General features: G+C 52.5%; 6 protein-coding genes across 6 annotated transcripts; 4 read left to right on the forward strand and 2 right to left on the reverse strand.

Moving 5' to 3' along the window:
* Positions 1 to 6: 6 nt before the first annotated feature.
* AGABI2DRAFT_121713 (hypothetical protein) lies at positions 7 to 1306 on the reverse strand (the record flags this gene model as incomplete). Its single annotated transcript, XM_006455743.1, has 1 exon — positions 7 to 1306. A coding segment is annotated over one exon (1300 nt), but the record flags the coding sequence as incomplete, so codon positions are not given.
* Positions 1307 to 4751: 3445 nt separating this feature from the next.
* Positions 4752 to 5396, reverse strand: AGABI2DRAFT_76362 (hypothetical protein; the record flags this gene model as incomplete). Its single annotated transcript, XM_006455744.1, has 1 exon — positions 4752 to 5396. One exon carries the CDS (start codon positions 5394 to 5396, stop codon positions 4752 to 4754), a length of 645 nt encoding a protein of 214 aa, XP_006455807.1.
* Positions 5397 to 9628: 4232 nt separating this feature from the next.
* AGABI2DRAFT_121719 (hypothetical protein) lies at positions 9629 to 11623 on the forward strand (the record flags this gene model as incomplete). Its single annotated transcript, XM_006455745.1, has 1 exon — positions 9629 to 11623. One exon carries the CDS (start codon positions 9629 to 9631, stop codon positions 11621 to 11623), a length of 1995 nt encoding a protein of 664 aa, XP_006455808.1.
* A 2314-nt stretch (positions 11624 to 13937) lies between these two features.
* AGABI2DRAFT_76889 (hypothetical protein) lies at positions 13938 to 14528 on the forward strand (the record flags this gene model as incomplete). The annotated part of the gene is made up of 1 exon (XM_006455746.1): positions 13938 to 14528. A coding segment is annotated over one exon (591 nt), but the record flags the coding sequence as incomplete, so codon positions are not given.
* Positions 14529 to 23636: 9108 nt separating this feature from the next.
* Positions 23637 to 24206, forward strand: AGABI2DRAFT_43530 (hypothetical protein; the record flags this gene model as incomplete). Its single annotated transcript, XM_006455693.1, has 1 exon — positions 23637 to 24206. A coding segment is annotated over one exon (570 nt), but the record flags the coding sequence as incomplete, so codon positions are not given.
* Positions 24207 to 25581: 1375 nt separating this feature from the next.
* Positions 25582 to 26214, forward strand: AGABI2DRAFT_121726 (hypothetical protein; the record flags this gene model as incomplete). Its single annotated transcript, XM_006455747.1, has 1 exon — positions 25582 to 26214. A coding segment is annotated over one exon (633 nt), but the record flags the coding sequence as incomplete, so codon positions are not given.
* Between the last annotated feature and the right edge of the window lie 52 nt (positions 26215 to 26266).

Below are 26266 nucleotides of genomic sequence, written 5' to 3' on the forward strand. Positions count from 1 at the left end.
TCCGACCCGGAGATGCGAGCATCGCTTCAGAGAGAGCGGCGTCCGTGGCTTTGAGCCAATCCTTAGATTTAGATCGGTGATAGGAACATCCACAATTCTTGAGATAAGAAGTGGACATGGGAGTGGATAGGGTAATCGGACCGGAGTTCTCTTTCCCTTCAACGACGAAGTGTGCGCGCACGTGTTTGAGCACGAACGCGCACTCTGCAGGAGTGGGGACACGGGTGGTGGCAAGGAAGGTGGATATCCCGTGTTCAGCAGCATGTTCGATAAGAAGGTCATCAACTTTCAGATCGGTGAGGAGGAGGTTGTTGAGTTTGTTGATAAACTCAACCTTGAACTTGTGAGCCCCGAGACGAACGTTCCTCGGGGGGGAAATGATGATGCCTCGGCGAGACGGGCCGTGGACTGTGTGTTTGCCCTGCTTGCGTCGGACAGGAGTCTTGGCATGCGGGGTGCGGACAGAGACGGCCGGGGCCTGAGACGGAGCCGGTCGCTGGGAAAGAATAGGCGGTGCACTATCAGCCGAAGCTGGAGCACTCGCCTTCTTGGCAAGGGGAGAAGGCGGGTTAAACTTGACCTTCTTCGGAGGGGGTTTGGAGGTAGGCCGAGGGCCGGTCTCCGGAACATGAGGAGGGTGGGGGGGCTGGACCACACTAGACCTGTGCGGCAGGGCATCAATGAGGTCGGCAACGGTGAAACCGCCGTCAACCTGAAGGGAGAGATAGCGCTCATCGCGCACTATCTTCTGCAACCCAGTGAGCATAGTACCGAGGTACCGCGCCGACTGGTGGTGTGTGGGGTCCAGAGTGGCCAGTGCGTTCTCTAGATTCCTGAAATAAACGCCCCAAAAGGGGGCGCTTGCGGGGGTGGGTGACTCGGGTGAGCGCATGTCTTGATCATCACCTGCCTTAGCCGGCGGAGTGCCAGCTGCAAGCGAGGTGGAGGGGGCAGGAGAGGGTGGCTGGGGCCGTTTACCGAGAGTAGAAGTGGTCTGCGCAGGGTCCAGACTACTTCCGGGGAGGTCGAAGAGTTCACCCCCATCGGCATCCCAATCAGTGTTGGGCGCGGGGATGATAGAATCCGGGCCGAATGGACGAACGTCCAGCGGGCCACCACGAGGAGGGTTCCAAGAGGTGATAGACCCCTTGTGTTGAAGAGTAGCCAGGATGGCCGGAGCTGATCCTGAGTTGGCGAAGAGGAATTGACGCTGATTCTCGTTCAGCTCGTCGAGATTGACATGGTCGGCCCACGAGGGGACCACCGCATCAGACTTAGCCTTGGGACGCTTAGGCTTGGGAGGCATTCAGGATGATAATATTCGCTACTCAAGGTACTTCCACCAAGGCTTCCAAAACAGGAAGGTAGTGGTTGTGGTTCAAGGAGCGGATGGTTGCGTACATTCTACGTTCAACAGGGAGTTAATGGAACTGCCTCCAGGCAAGAAGGTAGTCAACTCTGGCTGGGTGTTCAAAGTCAAACGACTTGCCGACGGCTCAATTGAGCGCTACCGGGCTCGTCTCGTTGCTAAGGGCTACTCCCAACGTCCCGGATTCGACTTCACCGAGGTCTTTGCCCCTACATTCCGTGCTGCATCACTACACCTCATTATTGCTCTTGCAGCTAGAGAAGGCTACAAAATGCGTTCAGTCCACATCTCCTCTGCCTTCACTTATGGGGAACTCGAAGAGGAGATTTATATGCGCCAACCCGAGGGCTATCACATTGGTAGTCCTAACATGGTCTTTCGGCTGCGTAAATCGCTCTATGGCCTCAAGCAGGCTGCCAGACAGTGGAATAAGAAACTCCGGAGTGTTCTTGAGGGTATAGGCTACTCTAGGCTTCGCTCCGACAGCTCCATCTACATCTATTCCAAAGGCGACATCAAGGTCATTGTTCCTATCTTCATTGACGACATTACTCTTGTCTCGAAGAGTGATGCAGCTATGACTTCGGCAGTCACTGAGCTCTCGAAACACATCAAGCTCCGTGATCTCGGGTCCACTACACTTCTGCTGGGTATTCAGGTGAAGCTGTTGAACGTAGAATGTACGCGACGCAGTGGCGAGTCTAACGGTCCTAGAAACGAGGCAAACGGACAGGAACTGAATGAGCAATCCTAGTGACAACTGTGGATACACTGTAAGAAGCTATATTGTGATATACTAACTTGTACTCACCTGTGGACAGACTGTAAGAAGCTAAGGCCTCTGAAGCGTCCACAGGGAAGTTCAACCATACATGACTAAGCTATCATGTGACTAAACTCGTCCGCATATATCTAAGTCCACCAATAACACTTGTAGACTGCTTGCTCACTCTAACACACCCCCTTGATCTAGCCAGTCTACTCAAGTCCTAATAGAGGAACAGCAAACTCAAAATGCTGGATACGGACTTGTTGAGTAGTTAAGTACAGGCGATGTAAAGTACGGGGAACGCGTCATGGCACCCTTTAAGTAGTTTTGAAATAAACTATATTGATTACAAAAAAAAAAAAAAAAAAAAAAAACAGCAAACTCAACTACCTTCTTTGCCACAGCCTTGGTTAAGATGTCGGACACCTGCTCGTGAGTCGAAACATACAAAGGATCAATGAGTCCTTCTTCAACAGCCTCCCGTAGCCAGTAGAAGCGCAGGTCTAGGTGTTTCATGCGTCCGTGATGCTCTGGATTCTTGGCTACACTGATTCCTGACTTGTTATCAACGAAGAGTGTCGAAGGAAGTGTCAGAGGGAAGCCAAACTCAGTCAGGATATTCCTAGTCCACTTGATCTCTTTGCCAGCCTCGACGGCAGCAACAAACTCGGCCTCGGTGCTTGAGAGAGTCACAAATGGCTGGCGCTTAGAAGACCAACCTACAGCAGCACCCGAGACAAGAGTCACATAACCACCTGTAGCTCGACCTGTAGCCTTGCGGGCTCCGTGAGAGGCGTCCGAGTAGGTAGTGAATAGTTCCTCTGAGTCACTAGCTCGATAGACTAGCTTGTAGTGCATAGTGCCAATGAGATAGCGGAACAAGTGCTTGACTGCAAGCCTGTGAGCTTGTTAGAGTGAGCAAGCAGTCTACAAGTGTAGTTGGTGGACTTAGATATATGCGGACGAGTTTAGTCACATGATAGCTTAGTCATGTATGGTTGAACTTCCCTGTGGACGCTTCAGAGGCCTTAGCTTCTTACAGTCTGTCCACAGGTGAGTACAAGTTGTTAGAACTCAATATAGCTTCTTACAGTCTGTCCACAGTTTGTTCTAGGGATTGCTCAGTCAGTTCTTATCCGTTCAGCTCGTTTCTAGGCTCGTTAGGATCGCCACTGCAACCTCTATTGTTCGAACCATTAATAGAGCTGGAGCTGGGTTCGAGTTGAACCTCCTGTTAGAATAAGAGTGAGAGTCGATAGACGTCGAACTCTGTCAGTGGAAGCTAACGGTTCCAGTAGATGTTGTTAAACCACTAGTATTGAGGTCTAACTCGACAAGGAACTACTTGTCGAGTCAAGATACTTATACTACTACAAAACGATTTGAAATCAAAGAAGTAATGGCTATGACATACGTATGATGTAATGCATGACGACGAAATGACATCATTGATGACGTCATATGGAAAGTGATAGAACAACTATTAATAGTCCAAATAGATCCGAGGATTTACCACTGCTAACACCTCCCGAGATAGGAGACAGCATAGGCAATGTCGGGACGAGTCATAGTGGCCAGATACTGAAGAGCACCTACAGCATTGAGGTAGGGAACTGACCTCATCTCAGCCTGATCCTCGAGTGAAGGAATAATGTCCGAGAGCTCAGATCCCGGAGCGAGTGGAGTGGAAAGTGGATTAGCATCATCCATATTGAAGCGTTCTAGGAGCTCCTTGATGTAGTGCTCCTGCGAGAGGGAGATAGTGTGATGAGAGCGATCCTGCTTCACCTGAATGCCTAGTAGAAGTGTGGTAGAGCCGAGATCACGGAGCTTGAAGTGTTTCGAGAGCTCAGTGACTGCCGAAGTCATAGCTGCATCACTCTTTGAGACAAGAGTAATGTCGTCAATGAAGATGGGAACAATGACCTTGATGTCACCTTTGGAATAGATGTAGATGGAGCTGTCGGAGCGAAGCCTAGAGTAGCCAATGCCTTCAAGAACACTCCGGAGTTTCTTATTCCACTGCCTGGCAGCCTGCTTGAGTCCATAGAGGGATTTACGGAGCCGAAAGACCATGTTAGGACTACCAATGTGATAGCCCTCGGGTTGGCGCATATAGATCTCCTTTTTTTTTTTTTTTTTTGTAATCAATGTAATATATTTCAATACTACTCATACATCGGGTGTCACGACACGTTCTCCGCGGCTTTACGTACTCCTGCCAGTTTACAGAGGCCCAAAACAACAGTATTCTATCTAGCGTATCCAGCGCGACTTGGTCAAGCACTATAAGAGTCCAAACGAAAAATAAAAACACAAACGAAAAAGAAATATCTAGATAAGCGGCCCCGGGAACAAGCCAAGCAGTCAGGCAATACAACTTATCCAAACATAGGAACACTCGATCGAGACCAGAGCGGAAATCAAACATAACACATATGAAAGAAAAGGAAGTGCGTGCAATCAGCAACCAACACGTAGCGGGGACATAAGACAGAGCCTCGTAGAACGAGGTACGCGAAGCCCGTAGAAGATCCTGAGTAACTCCAACAGTGGCGGGGTAAGAGTATAGACGATGGACTCAGAGGCAGCCCGGATTATGTGGATCCCGATCTAGTTCTTCGGAAACTGGCGCTTGAGCCAGAGTCTGTCGAAACGGTTCCGCCAAAACGGACACGAGGTATCCGTAGCAGAATGAGCGTGCTTGTCTGCTGGGCGCTTGGCCACGGTACAGTTGACGCATTGGCGCGCGTCGACGCGAGAGGCATCGACACACTTGGAATGGTTGGCCTCAGAGTGAGGCCCGCCGCAGAGGGGACAGCGCGCGCACTTGGCACGACACTGATCGGAATGGTGACCCCACCGCTGGCATCGAGCACAGCGGACAGAGCCGGAATGGGGTTTGGCGCCTTTAATCTGGCAGTTCACTCCGCGGATGGAGATGAATTTTGAAATGTAGTCCCGGGCATTGGAACCCGAGACCGTGTCGTGGATGTCGATCCATGCCCAGCACAAATCAGAATGGGGGGAGGCGCGCATGAAGCGCGGCTTGTGTTTGATGATTTTAGCCAGCTCAGCGCCAACCGGAGACTTGTTGAGAGCGTATGTAAACACCTCGTGTTGTTTAGTCGCCCACTCTTTAGGAGAGGCGGGCACGTGAGGTATATCGACAATCTTCAAATAAGAGGTCGACGTGGCAGGGGAGTGAACAATGGGAGTGGTTTTGTTCGGGAAAGTTCGCCGAACATGCTTGAGCATGAACTGAATTTCGGCGGCGGTAGGGACACAGGAGGCGGCTAAGAATATGCCGTTGCCATCGACCGTTGCATGGGTGAGAGTGATGTTGGATTTGACATCACTACGAAGAACTTGATTGAGGCCGTTAAGGACCCCGGGAGAGAACGACTCGGCTGTCACAGGCGAGCCGGCAGGCGGTGTAAGGATTATACCACGGCGCGAAGCGCCGTGTGCAGTATGCTTACCTTGGCGTCTCTTGTGAGGCGCCAAAGGAGCGCGGAAGGAAACAGGGGGGGCGTCTTTGGGGGTAGACGCGCGCTTAGAACTTGGGATGGGAAGGGGTTTGGCAGGCGCCTTCCCAGACGCTGGTGGTGTAGCGGCCGGCTCATCCACTTCCATGAATGGGGCCGTTGCCGGAGGAGTGACGTCAGAAGAAGTCGGCTCGACCCGGACTTTCTTCTTCGGCGGTTTGGATTTTGCTGAGTCAGCGGGTGGCTGTGCGTCCTGCGGAATGACATGAGGAGCAGGTGCATCAGCTGCGGATGCAGGCGCCTCAACTGCTGGGAGATTGGCATGGATACGTGGGGCAAGTACCCTCATATTGTGCAGGAAGTGTTTGTGGAGGTCGATGAGATCGTCGTCCATAAGTGTCGGAGTTTCTTTAAGTAAATGCTCTTTCCAGTTGGATTTAGCAAAGAGAGCGATGATGTCGAATGTATTGTCGATGGTTTCATGTAGATTCCTGACAATTGGTTTGTTGTCGACCGGTTTGGCAGGGGAGCCGGGACGAGGAGTGACGGCCTCATAATCGAGAGCCATGGAAGAATCTTCACTGTCGCATACAGAAGCAACAGCAACGGAGTGACCAGAAGAAGAGGACCCCGGCGAAAGGGGCCGCTTGGAGGAGAGTACCGACGCCGAAGGCGACGGTGCGCGAGGAGGGGATGGAATGGGCGGGGCCGGCGCAGGCGACGGCTCACGGGTGGGAGCAACGCTGGGCGGTGTATTGACAGCCGGAGGGGCTGCACCGATCCCAGTTGAGTGGCCAGAGGGCCCTTTGACATTACCTTTGGCTATAGCGCTAGCCTCAGCGTTGGCGATGGCGACCGCAGGGGCAATGCCCCGGTTGCAGACAGCGTCCATGATAGCTCTATTCTCCTGAGAGTCGAGCGACCAGTTGGCGAGATTCATCATCCCAGTAATTGAGTACTGAGGATTGAGAAGAGTCTCAACGTCGGAGACGGTGAGACGAGCGGCGGTCGGATTGGCGGGCAGTGACGGCGCCTGAGACGGGGGACGGGACGGGTGTGGCGTAGGGGCCGGTGCGGACTGTTTCTTGCGTTGAGCGGGCATGATACTGGATATATTGCTACGACTAGACGACTTTTACTGAGACTTCCAAAAGAGGAAGGTAGTGGTAAGAGGTCAAGGAGCGATGCATATAGATCTCCTCTTCGAGTTCTCCATAGGTGAAGGCAGAAGAGATGTCGACTGAACGCATTTTGTAGCCTTCTCTAGCTGCAAGAGCAACAATGAGGCGTAGTGACGCAGGACGGAATGTAGGGGCAAAGACCTCGGTGAAGTCGAATCCAGGACGTTGGGAATAGCCCTTAGCAACGAGACGAGCCCGGTAGTGCTCAATTGAGCTGTCGGCAAGTCGTTTCACTTTGAACACCCAGCCAGAGTTGACTACCTTCTTGCCTGGAGGCAGTTCCATGAGCTCCCAAGTTCCGTTAGCCTCGAGATTGAAGATCTCAGTGTTACAAGCCTCAGTCCAGCAATCCGAGTCAGGAGACTTCATAGCTAGTCTATAACTCCGGGGATCAGCACCCGAAACGGCTCCAGCAAACTCGACTTCACAGTACTCCGAGTCAGCTAGCAGAGCAGCTTCGTCGTCAGAGTCAGAGTCATTACCAGCTAAGTCTGGTTGTTTGAGCTTCCACCATTGACCAGGAGGCTTCTGTTAGAGTGAGCAAGCAGTCTACAAGTGTAGTTGGTGGACTTAGATATATGCGGACGAGTTTAGTCACATGATAGCTTAGTCATGTATGGTTGAACTCCCCTGTGGACGCTTCAGAGGCCTTAGCTTCTTACAGTCTGTCCACAGGTGAGTACAAGTTATTAGAACACAATATAGCTTCTTACAGTCTGTCCACAGTTTGCTCTTGGGATTGCTCAGTCAGTTCCCATCCATTTGACTCGTTTCTAGGCTCGTTAGGATTGCCACTGCAACCGCTATCGTTCTACGTTTAACAGGTTATGGGCCCCGGCTTCTAACAGCCTTCAAAACGCGTTTTTTGCCACCTTCTACCATTTTCCCCTCTATATTTCGACTTCTATCCCTTCCCCTGCACTCAAATCGACGTTTATGGCCTCGCAATCGCGCACACACGCTCCCTACGCCTGGGACACCACTTCGACGCGTTTTGGCGCGTCTCCGACGCGTCTGAGAGCCCCTACATCGACCACAACTCCCTCTGGCAGCCATACACCCTCTCCACACTCTCTGGGACCGATTTCCGGCCCTAAGAACGCGTCAATCGCTTGTTCCTTTTGTGGGAGGGTAGGGCACATGCCTAGGAGGTGCAGGAAGCGAAAGAACGCGAAAAAATGCGCTCAGGAGCGCTCCAGACTGCCTGGAACATCTAAAAGTAATGTCAAAGGGCCACTTGGCCATCTGAGTGGGATAGGTGCAGCTCTTCCAGCTGTCAAGACACCACCCACTCCTCCTGGGGATGTTTCTACTAGTTCTGGCTCTCCTGGCTCTGATATTCCACTGAGAGCGTCCGCTCTTGGTGCTTATTCCTCTCCCTCATCCTCTCCCTCATCCTCTCCCTCACCATCCTTGCCACTACAGCTTGATGCTGACTTTTTCTGGCTGGCTGACACTGGTGCTACATCCCACATGACTCCTCACCGCCATTGGTTCAAATCCTACTCCCCTCATTGTATCCCTATCCGCCTTGCTGATAACTCTACTGTCTATTCAGCTGGTGTAGGGTCTGTTGTCTTTCAACCGGTGGTGAATGGAAAAGAGACTAGAGCGGTCGAGTTTACGAGAGTCCTTCATGTTCCTGACCTCAGGAGTAATCTCTTATCATGTCTCTACCTTGCCCGACACAAGGGCTTCAATATCACCATCTCTGCTCATTCTATTGACTTCAAATACCAAGGAATTTCGCTTTTCACAGCCACTATCCATTCCAACAACTCTGCTGAGCTCGACGGCTCAACTCTCACTTCTGAGACTGCTTTCTCTGTCTCTACTCTCCCAGTTGACCTCTCGCTATGGCATCGTCGCTTTATTCATCACAACTACGCTGATGTGAAGTCTATGATCAGTAAGGACCTTGTTTCCGGGCTCAGACTCGAGTCTAACTCCTGTCCTGACTCTATCTGTGAGCCGTGTCTGGCTGGCAAGATGCATTCTCTTCCTTTTCCCTCCTCTTTGAATCACAATCGCTCTCCTCTCGAGCTAGTGCATTCAGATCTTCACGGACCGCTCCCAGTCGCTTCGCACTCAGGCTACAAGTACTGGATCACCTTCATTGACGACGTGACACGTTTCCGGGCAGTCTATCTGCTCAAAGCTAAGTCGGAGGCATTTGAAGCCTTCAAAGTCTACAAATCCTGGGCTGAGACTCAACTCGGAGTCAAACTGCGAGCTCTACAGGATGACAAGGGAGGTGAATACATGTCTAATGCTTTCAAAAGCTTTACTGAGCTTGCTGGCATCGAGAGACGTCACTCGACTCGGAACCGGCCTCAGCAGAATGGTCTTGCTGAAAGGGCTAATAGGACTATGGGAGAGAGGATCACTGCTATGCTCTCGGAATCTCGGCTGCCTGGGTCTTTCTGGGGTGAATGTATCTCATCTATGGTCCATGTCTGGAATATGCTCCCCACCGCTTCGCTTTTGGGCACTACTCCCTTCCAAGCTTTCTATAAGCGAAAACCTGATGTCTCGCATCTCCGGGTATGGGGGTGCACATCATATGTCCATGTACAACGAGATAAGCGCAATTCTCTGCAACCTCACTATGAGAAGTGTGTTGAACGTAGAATGTACGCGACGCAGTGGCGAGTCTAACGGTCCTAGAAGCGAGGCAAACGGACAGGAATTGACTGAGCAATCCTAGTGACAACTGTGGACAGACTGTAAGAAGCTATACGCTCCTTGACCTCTTACCACTACCTTCCTCTTTTGGAAGTCTCAGTGCTAGTCGTCTAGTAGTAGCAATACATCGTCCGCTATGCCTCGCAAAGCTAAGCAACAGTCCACACCGGCCCCCGCGCCACACCCGTATCGTCCACCACCTCAGGCGCCGTCACCGCCCGCCAACCCGAACGCCGACCGCCTCACTGTCTCTGACATTGAGGTACTACTCGACCCCAAGTATGGAGGTCAAATTACGCTCCCCACCTTCGGATACGATTCGCAGGAGAATAGAGCGATTATGGACGCTGTCCGCAACCGGGGCATTGCCCCCGCGGTCGCCATAGCCAACGCAGAGGCCTCTGCATTTGCCAAAGGTAAAGTCAAAGGGCCCTCTGGCCACTCTTCTGGGATAGGAGCAGCCCCGCCGGCTGTCAACACTCCGCCCAGAGTTCCTCCTCCTCTCCCTCGTGTGCCGACGCCTCCGCCGCCGGTGCCCACTCGTCCCCCTTCCCCTCCTCACGCACCGTCGCCTTCGGCTTCGGTGCTTTCCTCGAAGCGCCCCATCTCGCCGGGGTCTTCTTCATCCGGTCCCTCTGTCGCTGCCGTCTCAGTATGTGACAGCGATGACTCTTCTATGGCCCTTGACTACGAGGATGCCACCACCCCCCGTCCTGCTTCTCCTGAAGATGAGGAGCATTTGGACAGCAAAGAATCCGCCGAGGCTGTTGTTGCACTTATCAACAACGCTGTCGAAATTTTCCAGGCGCTATCTTCCTCCAAATGGAAGACACACATTATCGACGCCTTCCCCACTATCATGGACAATGATGTCAGTCTTATCCATACAGCATTCAAGGAGAAGATCCCCTCTCTCCGTCGTATCTTTTCCCCGGCAGTTGAAGCGCCTGCATCCGCAGTTGACGCACCTGCTACACGTGTAAATCCGCGGGACGCACAGCCACCCGCTGATTCAGCAAAGTCCAAGCCGCCGAAGAAGAAGGTCCGGGTCGATCCGGCTCCCTCCTCTGACGTCACCCCTCCGGCAACGGCCCCACTCATGGAAGTGGATGAGCCGGCCGCTCCACCACCAGCGTCTGGGAAGGCGCCCACCAAACTCCTTCCCGTTCCAAGTTCCAAGCGCGCGCCTGCACCCAAAGACGCCGCTCCCGTTTCCTTCCGCGCTCCTTCGGCGCCTCGCAAGAGACGCCAAGGTAAGCACACCAGTCACGGCGCTTCGCGCCGTGCTATAATCCTGACACCGCCTGCCGACTCTCCGGTTACTGCGGCATCTTTCACTCCCGAGGTTATTAATAACCTCAATCAGCTTCTCAAGAAGGACGTCAAGTCTGACATCATCCTTACTCATGCATCGGTTGAAGGCAACGGCATTTGTATTGCCGCCTCCCGCGTCCCCTCCCCCGCCGAAATCGCGTTCGTGCTCAAGCACGTTCGGCGGATCTTCCCGAGCCCGAACGTCCCCATCGGTCACTCCCCCATCACGTCGACTTCGTACTTGAAGATCGTCGACATCCCCCACGTGCCCGCTTCCTCTAAGGAGTGGGCGCTCAAGCAACACGAGGCATTCACTAACGCCCTCAACAAATCCCCGGTCGGCGCTTCGCTGGCCAAACTCATCAAACACAAGCCGCGCTTCATGCGCGCCTCGCCTCATTCCGACTCATGCTGGGCATGGGTTGACATTCATGACACAGTGTCGGGCTCTAACGCTCGGCTCTACCTTTCCAAGTTCATCTCCGTTGGTGGAGTGAACTGTCAGATCAAGGGCGCTCGCCCTCACTCCGGCTCCGTCCATTGCGCTCGTTGTCAGCGCTGGGGCCATCACTCAGACCAGTGTCGTGCCAAGTGCGCGCGCTGTCCACTCTGCTCCGGCCCTCACACAGAGGCCAATCATCTCAAGTGCGTCGATGCTAAACGCGTCGACATGCGCCAATGCGCAAACTGTACCGCGGCTAAACGCCCAGCGGACAAGCGCTCACATTCTGCTACGGACTCGAAGGTCTGTCCGTTTTGGAAAAATAGGTTCGATCGTGCATGGCTCAAACGCCAGTTCCCCGCGCGGTCGACTTAAGGTGTACAGACTGCCGTCGCCGGGTTGGGTCGGTGGATTCTGATGGTGAACTGGGAAGGTTGCGTAGCGGTTTAGGAGGGAGAACGGTAGTGGTGAGGACAAATTTTCTGAGGATTTCAAGTGACTTCAAGTCTGCCTCAATTTTTCATTTTCATATTCGATATGTCTGACTCCGCTTGGGACTGCGAGTGCTCTTGTGTTCCGGTATTATGTAGGATGTATTGCCTGACTGCTTGGTTTTATCCCGGGGCCTCTTACGTATGTACCAATGTTTCGATTTGTTTTTGTTTTGTGTTTCTTTTCTCTCTCTCGATAGCGCTTGACCTCGTCGCGCTGGATACGGTTTTGTAGATAGAATACTGTTGTTCTGGGCCTCTGTAAACTGGCGAGTGTAGTAAGCCGCGGGAACGTGTCGTGACACCCGACGTACGAGTAGTATTGAAATATACTTACGTTGATTACAAAAAAAAAAAAAAAAAAAAACTGTAAGAAGCTATATTGTGATATACTAACTTGTACTCACCTGTGGACAGACTGTAAGAAGCTAAGGCCTCTGAAGCGTCCACAGGGAAGTTCAACCATACATGACTAAGCTATCATGTGACTAAACTCGTCCGCATATATCTAAGTCCACCAACTACACTTGTAGACTGCTTGCTCACACTCTAACACACCCCCTTGATCTAGCCAGTCTACTCAAGTCCTAATAGAGGAACAGCAAACTCAACTACCTTCTTTGCCACAGCCTTGGTAAGGATGTCGGCCACTTGCTCGTGTGTAGAAACATACAAAGGATCTATGAGTCCTTCTTCAACAGCCTCCCGGAGCCAGTAGAAGCGCAGGTCTAGGTGTTTCATGCGTCCGTGATGCTCTGGATTCTTGGCTACACTGATTCCTGACTTGTTATCAACAAAGAGAGTCGAAGGAAGTGTGAGGGGGAACCCAAACTCGGTCAGGATATTCCTAGTCCACTTGATCTCCTTGCCAGCCTCGACGGCAGCAACAAACTCGGCCTCAGTGCTCGAGAGAGTCACAAATGGCTGGCGCTTAGAAGACCACATCCGCTCCTTGAACCACAACCACTACCTTCCTGTTTTGGAAGCCTTGGTGGAAGTACCTTGAGTAGCGAATATTATCATCCTGAATGCCTCCCAAGCCTAAGCGTCCCAAGGCTAAGTCTGATGCGGTGGTCCCCTCGTGGGCCGACCATGTCAATCTCGACGAGCTGAACGAGAATCAGCGTCAATTCCTCTTCGCCAACTCAGGATCAGCTCCGGCCATCCTGGCTACTCTTCAACACAAGGGGTCTATCACCTCTTGGAACCCTCCTCGTGGTGGCCCGCTGGACGTTCGTCCATTCGGCCCGGATTCTATCATCCCCGCGCCCAACACTGATTGGGATGCCGATGGGGGTGAACTCTTCGACCTCCCCGGAAGTAGTCTGGACCCTGCGCAGACCACTTCTACTCTCGGTAAACGGCCCCAGCCACCCTCTCCTGCCCCCTCCACCTCGCTTGCAGCTGGCACTCCGCCGGCTAAGGCAGGTGATGATCAAGACATGCGCTCACCCGAGTCACCCACCCCCGCAAGCGCCCCCTTTTGGGGCGTTTATTTCAGGAATCTAGAGAACGCACTGGCCACTCTGGACCCCACACACCACCAGTCGGCGCGGTACCTCGGTACTATGCTCACTGGGTTGCAGAAGATAGTGCGCGATGAGCGCTATCTCTCCCTTCAGGTTGACGGCGGTTTCACCGTTGCCGACCTCATTGATGCCCTGCCGCACAGGTCTAGTGTGGTCCAGCCCCCCCACCCTCCTCATGTTCCGGAGACCGGCCCTCGGCCTACCTCCAAACCCCCTCCGAAGAAGGTCAAGTTTAACCCGCCTTCTCCCCTTGCCAAGAAGGCGAGTGCTCCAGCTTCGGCTGATAGTGCACCGCCTATTCTTTCCCAGCGACCGGCTCCGTCTCAGGCCCCGGCCGTCTCTGTCCGCACCCCGCATGCCAAGACTCCTGTCCGACGCAAGCAGGGCAAACACACAGTCCACGGCCCGTCTCGCCGAGGCATCATCATTTCCCCCCCGAGGAACGTTCGTCTCGGGGCTCACAAGTTCAAGGTTGAGTTTATCAACAAACTCAACAACCTCCTCCTCACCGATCTGAAAGTTGATGACCTTCTTATCGAACATGCTGCTGAACACGGGATATCCACCTTCCTTGCCACCACCCGTGTCCCCACTCCTGCAGAGTGCGCGTTCGTGCTCAAACACGTGCGCGCACACTTCGTCGTTGAAGGGAAAGAGAACTCCGGTCCGATTACCCTATCCACTCCCATGTCCACTTCTTATCTCAAGATTGTGGATGTTCCTATCACCGATCCTAAATCTAAGGATTGGCTCAAAGCCACGGACGCCGCTCTCTCTGAAGCGATGCTCGCATCTCCGGTCGGATCCTCGCTAGCCGACATCATCAAGCACGTTCGCCTCATGCGAACCTCCCCTCACTCAGATTCATGCATAGCATGGGTCGACATCTCTGACACCGTCTCGGGAACTTCTGCTAAGAAGTTCATTGGGAAGTTTATTTCTGTGGCACGCAAGAACTGCAAGATCCTCGGCGCTCGCCCCCACTCCGGTTCCGTCCTGTGCACTCGGTGTTACAGGTGGGGCCACCACTCATCTCAGTGCCGCCGCCTCGGTGTGCGCTGCCCTCTATGCGGAGGCCCTCATCGCGAGGACTCTCACTCTCTCATGGTGCCCGACGACAAAGTTGCACACCGACACTGCGTGAACTGTACCGCTTCCAAGCGGGAAAAGCGCAGCCACTCCGCTACAGATAAGGCTTGTCCTTTCTGGAAGCATCGGTTCGATCGGGAATGGCTTCGCAAGCAATTCCCAGCAAAGTGACAGCGTGTGTATTAACATGCGTTATTGTTAGTTGGTGGTTCATTTTATTCTTACACTCTCTCTTCTTTCTACGGCGGGTCGTTACCTCGGCCTTTCTTACGGACCGTTATGTAGTCCTTCTTCTTTGATACTTTCTCTTCAAGACTCTCTGTTAAACCCTGTTGCCAGCGTTTGACCTTGTCACGCGTCAGGGGGGGGGTCACCCTTGTAGTCGTAGCTGGCAGGTGTACGTAAAGCCGGGGGAACGCGTCATGGCACCCCACGTATGAGTAGTATTGAAATATATTACATTGATTACAAAAAAAAAAAAAAAAAAAAAAAAAGCGCTTAGAAGACCAACCTACAGCAGCACCCGAGACTAGAGTCACATAACCACCCGTAGCTCGACCTGTAGCCTTGCAGGCTCCGTGAGAGGCGTCCGAGTAGGTAGTGAAGAGTTCCTCCGAGTCACTAGCTCGATAGACTAGCTTGTAGTGCATAGTGCCAATGAGATACCGGAATAAGTGCTTGACTGCAAGCCAGTGAGCCGGAGCTGGGTTCGAGTTGAACCTCCCGAGATAGGAGACAGCATAGGCAATGTCGGGACGAGTCATAGTGGCCAGATACTGAAGAGCACCTACAGCATTGAGATAGGGAACTGACCTCATCTCAGCCTGATCCTCGAGTGAAGGAACAATGTCAGAGAGCTCAGATCCCGGAGCGAGTGGAGTGGATAGAGGATTAGCATCATCCATATTGAAGCGTTCTAGGAGCTCCTTGATGTAGTGCTCCTGCGAGAGGGAGATAGTGTGATGAGAGCGATCCTGCTTCACCTGAATGCCTAGCAGAAGAGTGGTAGACCCAAGATCACGGAGTTTGAAGTGTTTGGACAGCTCAGAGACAGCCGAGGCCATGGCAGTATCACTTTTCGAGACAAGAGTAATGTCATCAATGAATACTGGCACAATGACCTTGATGTCACCTTTGGAGTAGATGTAGATGGAGCTGTCAGAGCGAAGCCTAGTGTAGCCAATGCCTTCAAGGACACCCCGGAGTTTCTTATTCCACTGCCTGGCAGCCTGCTTGAGGCCATAGAGCGATTTACGCAGCCGAAAGACCATGTTAGGACTACCAATGTGATAGCCCTCGGGTTGGCGCATATAGATCTCCTCTTCGAGTTCCCCATAAGTGAAGGCAGAAGAGATGTCAACGGAGCGCATTTTGTAGCCTTCTCTAGCTGCAAGAGCAATAATGAGGCGTAGCGAGGCAGGACGGAATGTGGGGGCAAAGACCTCGGTGAAGTCGAATCCCGGACGTTGGGAATAGCCTTTAGCAACGAGACGAGCCCGGTAGCGCTCAATTGAGCCGTCGGCAAGTCGTTTGACTTTGAACACCCAGCCAGAGTTGACTACCTTCTTGCCTGGAGGCAGTTCCATTAGTTCCCAAGTTCCATTAGCCTCGAGATTGAATATCTCAGTGTTACAAGCCTCAGTCCAGCAGTCAGAGTCAGGAGACTTCATAGCTAGTCTATAACTCCGGGGATCAGCACCCGAAACGGCACCAGCAAACTCGACTTCACAGTACTCCGAGTCAGCTAGCAGAGCAGCTTCGTCATCAGAGTCAGAGTCATTACCAGCTAAGTCTGGTTGTTTGAGCTTCCACCATTGACCAGGAGGCTTCCGAACTCGCCCAGTACGTCTAGGAACGTGAGGGGGTTCAAGGGGCGCTCCGGCAGTAGGAGGAGTCACTGGGAGTGGTGCATGGATTTGTGGAGGAGTGACTGGAGGAATCACGGGAGGAATGAATGGAGGAATTACTGGAAGTGGTAGAGGTAGAACTGGCTTCTCTTCAGGAGGAACTGAAGCGGACGGAGTGGGAGTCTTAGGACGAGCAGGAGGGAAGTGATTATCACCCCCTTCATCCTGTAGAGGTGGCAGTCCCGAGTATGACGATGTATCATTAGGAAGTGGTAGTGACTCTGGTGTGCAGGCAAATGACGGGACAGCCTCGAGTTGGGCTTTAGAAGTGCCCGGAAAGTATCTCTCGTCAAAGTCAGCTCTCTCGGAGATCACAGTTCGCTTAGTGACTGGGTTGTAGAATTTCCAGCCTTTGTAGCCAACCGGATAGCCAATAAAGACACACTTCTCGTAGTGAGGCTGGAGAGAATTGCGCTTATCTCGTTGTACATGGACATAGGAAGTGCACCCCCATACCCGGAGATGTGAGACATCAGGTTTTCGCTTATAGAAAGCTTGGAAGGGAGTAGTGCCCGAAAGCGAAGCAGTGGGAAGCATATTCCAGACATGAACCATAGACGAGATACATTCACCCCAGAACGAACCAGGTAGCCGAGATTCCGAGAGCATAGCAGTGATCCTCTCTCCCATAGTCCTATTAGCATGTTCTGCAAGTCCATTCTGTTGAGGTCTATTTCGAGTAGAATGCCTCCTCTCAATGCCAGCTTCCTGTGTGAAGGCTAGAAAAGCCTTAGACATATACTCGCCACCCTTGTCATCCTGTAGAGCTCGCAGTTTGACTCCGAGTTGAGTCTCAGCCCAGGATTTGTAGACTTTGAAGGCTTCAAATGCCTCAGACTTTGCTTTAAGCAGATACACTGCCCGAAAACGTGTCGAGTCGTCGATGAAGGTAATCCAGTACTTGTAGCCTGAGTGAGTAGAGACTGGGAGCGGTCCGTGAAGGTCTGAATGCACAAGCTCAAGAGGAGAGCGATTGTGATTCAAGGAGGAGGGAAAAGGATGGGAATGCATCTTGCCAGCAAGGCAGGGCTCACAGATAGCATCAGGAGGCGAATTTGACTCGAGTTTCAAGCCAGTAACTAGCTCCTTACTGATCATAGACTTCACATCAGCGTAGTTGTGATGAATGAAGCGACGATGCCATAGCGAGATGTCAACTGGGAGAGTGGAGACAGAAAAAGCGGCCTCCGAAGTGAGAGTTGAGCCGTCGAGCTCAGCAGAGTTGTTGGAATGGATAGTAGCCGTGAAAAGCGAAATTCCTTGGTATTTGAAGTCAATAGAATGAGCAGAGATGGTGATATTGAAGCCCTTGTGTCGGGCAAGGTAGAGACATGATAAGAGATTACTCCTGAGGTCAGGAACATGAAGGACTCTCGTAAACTCGACCGCTCTAGTCTCTTTTCCATTCACCACCGGTTGAAAGACAACAGACCCTACACCAGCTGAATAGACAGTAGAGTTGTCAGCAAGGCGGATAGGGATACGATGAGGGGAGTAGGATTTGAACCAATGGCGGTGAGGAGTCATGTGGGATGTAGCACCAGTATCAGCCAGCCAGAAAAAGTCAGCATCAAGCTGTAGTGGTGATGATGGTGAGGAAGAGGATGAGGGAGAGGAATAAGCACCAAGAGCGGATGCTCTCAGTGGAATATCAGAGCCAGGAGAGCCAGAACCAGTAGAAACATCCCCAGGAGGAGTGGGTGGTGTCTTGACAGCTGGAAGAGCTGCACCTATCCCACTCAGATGGCCAAGTGGCCCTTTGACATTACTTTTAGATGTTCCAGGCAGTCTGGAGCGCTCCTGAGCGCGTTCTTTCGTGTTCTTTCGCTTCCTGCACCTCCTAGACATGTGCCCTACCCTCCCACAAAAGGAACAAGCGATTGACGCGTTCTTAGGGCCGGAAATCGGTCCCAGAGAGTGTGGAGAGGGTGTATGGCTGCCAGAGGGAGTTGTGGTCGATGTAGAGGCTCTAAGACGCGTTGGAGACGCGCCAAAACACGTCGAAGTGGTGGCCCAGGCATAGGGAGCGTGTGTGCGCGATTGCGAGGCCATAGACGTCAATTTGAGTGCAGGGGAAGGGATAGAAGTTGATAGAGATAGGAAGATAAGTGAGAAGAGTTGAGGTTGATAAAGTAATAGTCGTTTTTTAAGCGTTAGAAGCCGGGGCCCATAGCCTGTTGAACGTAGAATGTACGCGACGCAGTGGCGAGTCTAACGGTCCTAGAAACGAGGCAAACGGACAGGAATTGACTGAGCAATCCTAGTGACAACTGTGGACAGACTGTAAGAAGCTAAGGCCTCTGAAGCGTCCACAGGGAAGTTCAACCATACATGACTAAGCTATCATGTGACTAAACTCGTCCGCATATATCTAAGTCCACCAACTACACTTGTAGACTGCTTGCTCACACTCTAACAAAGTGTGTCTTTATAGGCTATCCGGCTGGCTACAAAGGCTGGAAATTCTACAACCCAGTCACAAAGCAAACCGTGATCTCCGAGAGAGCTGATTTCGACGAGAGATACTTTCCGGGCACTTCTAAAGCCCAACTCGAGGCTGTCCCGTCATTTGCCTGCACACCAGAGTCACTACCACTTCCTAATGATACATCGTCATACTCGGGACTGCCACCTCTACAGGATGAAGGGGGTGATAATCACTTCCCTCCTGCTCGTCCTAAGACTCCCACTCCGTCCGCTTCAGTTCCTCCTGAAGAGAAGCCAGTTCTACCTCTACCACTTCCAGTAATTCCTCCATTCATTCCTCCCGTGATTCCTCCAGTCACTCCTCCACAAATCCATGCACCACTCCCAGTGACTCCTCCTACTGCCGGAGCGCCTCTTGAGCCCCCTCACGTTCCTAGACGTACTGGGCGAGTTTGGAAGCCTCCTGGTCAATGGTGGAAGCTCAAACAACTTTTTTTTTTTTTTTTTTTTTGTAATCAAGTGGCTGTTCGAGCCTTCTATTCCAGCGATATAAGTACATGCGAACACTATGTACAACGTGCTGAGAATAAGGTTGCCATGACGCGTTACCAAGAGAAAAAGAAAAACATACCCGGCTAAGGGGGTGTCTTGCAACGCATGGCTAATTGGCCACTCTGCCCCGCCGGCCCTTTCAGACCGTGCCGTGGAATCAACTTAAGCAGCAACCTGGCTATTTTAACTGTACCAGGGCCACCGACGGAGGATAGTGTCCTCTCGAGCCGGCCGGGTGTTCTCCACACCGACCGCTACGGCCCAGGCCAGCCGGCACTATAACATCGCCTTAGTCCGACCACCCCTTCCCGTTACTCGGCAGCCGGTTTCATATGCCCCTAACGGGCTGAGGTACCGTGATGTAACTGTCCGAGCTCTCCGTCTTGCAGGGGCCGTTACCGGATTGATCCCCGGGTTGCTTAATGCAGTGGCCCGGATCCGGAGCTTAGGTGATCCCTACTAACTACCATCGGCGAACGGCCCTATGGTGGGTGGTGGCCTGTCCGGTTTCCCGGTCGGCTTGTTTCAAGGATGATCCACCTCTTATAGATGCCCTACGTTCACCAATGCCGAAGCACCGGCTCCACGCCATGTTACTGGACTCCTGGGCGAATTCGCATACCGCTCATCACACCATTACAGTGTTAACTCGGCATACTTTTCCTCTACACGGCCGGGGGATGACTCAGCACGAAGCCATGTCCGCAAGTAACAGACGCCCGTATACACAAGCGCTTGCAGCTACCTGCATTACCCCCGCGCTAGTCCTGATCAGCCTCGTGGGAACAATCACGTGACATGTCTCTCCACCCTGCCCACATGACGCTCACCACAGATTACCTAATCAAGGAACCGTGGGAACATTCGGTGTCACCCGTGTTATTGCTTGGTCATCACAACCTAGCTCACTGCTTACCTAAGGTAGAGGATAAATCCTGCTCACCCCCAGGTTCGAACGCAGGACCACTGGTGAGGAAGCTCAAACAACCAGACTTAGCTGGTAATGACTCTGACTCTGACGATGAAGCTGCTCTGCTAGCTGACTCGGAGTACTGTGAAGTCGAGTTTGCTGGAGCCGTTTCGGGTGCTGATCCCCGGAGTTATAGACTAGCTATGAAGTCTCCTGACTCGGATTGCTGGACTGAGGCTTGTAACACTGTGTTAGGGCGACTGTGACTGAGATGTCACAGGTCACACCTGAACTTAAGAACTATAGAGGAAAGTGACAAAAGTTATATTAGGCGTGAACCTAAGAGAACTCGACAGAGTCTTCTACAAGTTTCTACCTACTTTATATACCTAGACTACGGCGCACAGACCAACTACCCTAGGTAACTATTTATATACTGACATGAGAAAAGAAGCACGTATGAGAAAGTACTAATTATACATTTGACATGCGAAAAGAAGAGTGGAGTAAGAAGCAAGTAAACGAAAATAGTTTGATCATAAAAACGTCAACAACACCAAACAAACCATAAAAGTGTCCACAAGTACAAACAACTCCTAAACCGGTAATCCATTCACACAAACCAATACCTACCAAAGTAATTCCCCAACATCGCATCACACGGGCATAGTACGAAGAATCCGGCTATTGCCCAGTGTCGTGGTCCCCAGTATCCCCATCTCTGTATTACCCACGCCTTCTGCTCCTCATAGTCCCACATCACTAAGCATACCCTCCCACACCGCCTGCACCGATGATCCGATAGGTTCCATCCTACCGGCCTCTCTTCTCTTCCTATAGCCGCCGCCCTCCTTCTCCATTGTACTTGCTCCGCGTGATTCGGAGGCAAGAAAGATAAGATGAGATCGATTAGTTCAATTGGTAAATCTGTAGCTTGCGCCATTTTAGCAGTATGCCGATAGTTTAGCCTCCGTCGAACTGTAGCAGCAGAGGGAAATTATTATGTAATAAAATATGTAACAGATGTGACAGCGTGACGCCGTGACATTCTGGCAAGGTTCTAACACACTGAGATATTCAATCTCGAGGCTAACGGAACTTGGGAACTAATGGAACTGCCTCCAGGCAAGAAGGTAGTCAACTCTGGCTGGGTGTTCAAAGTGAAACGACTTGCCGACGGCTCAATTGAGCGCTACCGGGCTCGTCTTGTTGCTAAGGGCTATTCCCAACGTCCTGGATTCGACTTCACTGAGGTTTTTGCCCCTACATTCCGTCCTGCATCACTACGCCTCATTGTTGCTCTTGCAGCTAGAGAAGGCTACAAAATGCGCTCAGTCGACATCTCTTCTGCCTTCACCTATGGAGAACTCGAAGAGGAGATCTATATGCGCCAACCTGAGGGCTATCACATTGGTAGTCCTAACATGGTCTTTCGGCTGCGTAAATCGCTCTATGGCCTCAAGCAGGCTGCCAGGCAGTGGAATAAGAAACTCCGGGGTGTCCTTGAAGGCATTGGCTACACTAGGCTTCGCTCTGACAGCTCCATCTACATCTACTCCAAAGGTGACATCAAGGTCATTGTGCCAGTGTTCATTGACGACATTACTCTTGTCTCAAAAAGTGATACTGCCATGGCCTCGGCTGTCTCTGAGCTGTCCAAACACTTCAAACTCTGTGATCTCGGGTCTACTACACTTCTGCTGGGTATTCAGGTCACTCAGGACTCTTCTACTCGCTCCATCTCTCTCTCACAGGAGCACTACATCAAGGAGCTCCTAGAACACTTCAATATGGATGATGCTAATCCTCTTTCCACTCCACTCGCTCCGGGATCTGAGCTCTCTGACATTATTCCTTCACTCGAGGATCAGGCTGAGATGAAGTCAGTTCCCTATCTCAATGCTGTAGGTGCCCTTCAGTATCTGGCCACTATGACTCGCCCCGACATTGCCTATGCTGTCTCCTATCTCGGGAGGTTCAACTCGAACCCAGCTCCAGCTCACTGGCTTGCAGTCAAACATCTATTCCGTTATCTCATTGGCACTATGCACTACAAGCTAGTCTATCGAGCTAGTGACTCGGAAGAGCTGTTCACTACCTACTCTGATGCCTCTCACGGAGCCTGCAAGGCTACAGGTCGAGCTACGGGTGGTTATGTGACTCTTGTCTCGGGAGCTGCTGTGGGCTGGTCTTCTAAGCGCCAGCCATTCGTGACTCTCTTGAGCACTGAGGCCGAGTTTGTTGCTCATCGCTTCTTGAACCTGTACCACTACCTTCCTCTTTTGGAAGTCTCAGTGGCCACTAGTTATGAGTCGCAATAAACAATCTGCAATGGACGTTGACGCTGACGGCGACGAAGGCGACTGGTCTGATGACAAAATTCCGGAGGGTATGTACAACACTTCTGTTGGGCGTGCTCTTCTACAGGCGGCGGCTCGTATGGAAGACGAGCTCGAACTCCCCGCGGCGTCTCGTATGACGGCGCGAACACCTTCTAGGACTACTGGGTTCCCAGAGTCCTCCCTCACTCCCCTGTCCTACACCACGGCTCCCCGACCGCTGGACAACCCTTCCCCGACGCCGTTTCCGTCGACCCCGACACCGGCGCCAACCTCCACCCCTTCCACTGGGCGTTCCCACGTTCTGACCGCTGGTCAGAAGGGAATGCTCAAACTCGTCAACACCTCGATCGTCATGCTTGATGACATTGAGCCCGAACACCCGCTATACGCACCGTTCACGGACTGCATACTGCGGGCGACACACACTCTCATCAAGCGGCGCGATCTTGATGGATACAACACTTCCTCCATTGCAGGCATCGGCTCTTTCTCTGAGCAGCTCGCGAAGATTATCGGAATGGCCGATCCGCCTCCACGGGCATTCGAGCCTACCCCACCCCCTCCTACTCCCTCGGGTACAGCCACCCCTCGGCCACGGTCTCCATCGGCCGACATGGACATGACCCCGCGTAAATCAAAGAAGGCGAAGCCGGCGCAGCCAACCCCCCCTCCTCCACCTCAGCCTCCTGTTTTTGGAAAGGACCCTGTCCCTTCCAAGAATAACTCTTACGCCAAGGCCGCTGCTCGCCGCCCCCCTCAACAGCAGCCTCCGCCCCGCCCTCAGGCTCCCGCCGCTCCCACGGCTGTCGCCACTGCCCCTGCGTTCAAGCCTTCGGGCAGAAAGCGTAGGGCTCGTCACACATGCCACGGCGCTTCGCGCCGCGGTGTGCAGCTCACTCCCCCGGCCGGATCTTCAGTCTGCGCCGCCCACGTGTCCCCGGCCATGTTGGCCGAAATCAACACCCACCTCCAGAATGACGTCAAGTCTGACGTCATTCTCGAACATGCGGAAGACTCTGGATCCGGCATCTTCATTGCCGCGAGCCGAGTCCCGAACGCTTCCGAGACCGCTTGTGTTCTCAAACACATTCGGCGTCTCATTACTGTCGCGGGCGTCGTGCCCATCAAGTCCACTCCGGTTACGTCGACCTCCTATCTCAAGGTCATCGATGTCCCCATGATCCCCACCGAACCCAAGGTCTGGCAAAACGTACAGCACAGTGCGTTCACCAACGCGCTATCCATTTCGCCGGTTGGCAAGGAACTCTCCATCGCCATCAAGCATGCCGTCCGCTTCATGCGGACCTCGGCCCATAGTGACACATGTGTTGCTTGGGTCGACATCTGCGATTCCGTCGCGGGCACTTCAGCCCGCTCCTACATCGGTAAGACAATCGTCATCGGCGGTCGGAACTGTCAAATCCGCGGCGCAGCTCCACGGCCCGGCTCTGCCTTGTGCACTCGGTGCATGAGGTGGGGTCATCACTCTTCCGTATGCCGATCAAAAGGTATACGCTGTCCTCTTTGCGGGCTCCCTCATTCCGAAGCCGCCCATCATGAATACTGTGCTCACTCGAAGCGTGATCCAGAAGCCCGGTCATGCGTCAACTGTAGTGCGGCAGGCAAGACCAAGCGCAACCACTCTGCAACGGACACGTCGTGTCCATTTTGGCAGAACCGATTTGATAGGGATTGGCTGAGGTGCCAATTCCCTAAGAAGTGATCAGCGCGCGTCAAACCGCGCTTCGGGGTTAGTAGCCGGGTCGGCCTCCCGTCATTTGTCTTTCATTTTCTTTTATGATTACTTTCCACTTGATATGCTTACGTCTCGTGTTCTGATACTAGGTGTGGTCTGTACCTGACTGTCAGGTTCGTCCCGGGGTCGCATACTGATGTATCACTCTTTTTCGATTGGACTTTTATTTTTATTTTTCTCAACGTCAGCGCTTGACCTCGTCGCGCAGGATATGTTTTCTTTTTCTCTTGGTAACGCGTCATGGCAACCGTATTCTCAGCATGTTGTACATAGTGTTTGCATGTACTTATATCGCTGGAATAGAAGGCTCGAACAGCCACTTGATTACAAAAAAAAAAAAAAGCCGAGTTTGTTGCTGCCGTCGAGGCTGGCAAAGAGATTAAATGGACTAGGAATATTCTGACCGAGTTTGGCTTTCCTCCGACACTCCCTTCAACTCTCTTCGTTGATAACAAGTCAGGAATCAGTGTAGCCAAGAATCCAGAGCATCACGGACGCATGAAACACCTAGACCTGCGCTTCTACTGGCTCCGGGAGGCTGTTGAAGAAGGACTCATTGATCCTTTGTATGTTTCGACTCACGAGCAGGTGGCCGACATCTTAACCAAGGCTGTGGCAAAGAAGGTAGTTGAGTTTGCTGTTCCTCTATTAGGACTTGAGTAGACTGGCTGGATCAAGGGGGTGTGTTAGAGTGAGCAAGCAGTCTACAAGTGTAGTTGGTGGACTTAGATATATGCGGACGAGTTTAGTCACATGATAGCTTAGTCATGTATGGTTGAACTTCCCTGTGGACGCTTCAGAGGCCCTTAGCTTCTTACAGTCTGTCCACAGGTGAGTACAAGTTATTAGAACTCAATAGAGCTTCTTACAGTGTATCCACAGTTTGTCATTGGGATTGCTCAGTCAGTTCCTATCCGTTTGACTCGTTTCTAGGCTCGTTAGGATCGCCACTGCAACCACTATCGTTCTATGTTTAACACATAACCACCCGTAGCTCGACCTGTAGCCTTGCAGGCTCCGTGAGAGGCATCCGAGTAGGTAGTGAAGAGCTCATCCGAGTCACTAGCTCGATAGACTAGCTTGTAGTGCATAGTGCCAATGAGATAGCGGAATAGATGTTTGACTGCAAGCCAGTGAGCTGGAGCTGGGTTCGAGTTGAACCTCCCGAGATAGGAGACAGCATAGGCAATGTCGGGACGAGTCATAGTGGCCAGATACTGAAGAGCACCTACAGCATAGAGATAGCATCGCTCCTTGACCTCTTACCACTACCTTCCTCTTTTGGAAGTCTCAGTGCTAGTCGTCTAGTAGTAGCAATACATCCAGTATCATGCCTGCTCAGCGCAAGAAACAGTCCGCACCGGCCCCTACGCCGCACCCGTCCCGTCCCCCGCTTCAGGCGCCATCACCGCCCGCCAACCTGAACGCCGACCGCCTCACTGTCTCCGACATTGAGGTACTACTCGACCCCAAGTATGGAGGTCAAATTACGCTCCCCACCTTCGGATACGATTCGCAGGAGAACAGAGCGATTATGGACGCTGTCCGCAACCGGGGCATTGCCCCCACGACCGCCATCGCCAACGCCGAAGCTCGCGCTGCGAGCAAAGGTAATGTCAAAGGGCCATCTGGCCAATCTTCTGGGATCGGTGCAGCCCCTCCAGCTGTCAAGACACCGCCCAGTGTCCCTCCTCCTCCCCCTCGTGTGCCGACGCCTCCGCCACCGGTGCCCAATCGTCCCCCTTCCCCTCCTCGCGTACCGTCACCTTCGGTTTCGGTGCTCTCCTCAAAGCGCCCCATCTCGCCGGGGTCTTCCTCATCCGGTCCCTCTGTCACTGCTGTCTCAGTATGCGGCTGTGACGACTCATCTATGGCTATCGAATACGAAGATGCCACAACCCCCTGTCCTGCTTCTCCCGAAGACGAAGAGCAATTGGACAGCAAAGAATCCGCCGAGGCTGTTGTTAATCTTATTAACAACGCTATCAAAAATTTTCAGGCGCTATCTTCCTCTA

This window comes from Agaricus bisporus (genome assembly GCF_000300575.1).
Source record: "Agaricus bisporus var. bisporus H97 unplaced genomic scaffold AGABI2scaffold_11, whole genome shotgun sequence".
NCBI classification, from domain to species: Eukaryota; Fungi; Basidiomycota; class Agaricomycetes; order Agaricales; family Agaricaceae; genus Agaricus; species Agaricus bisporus.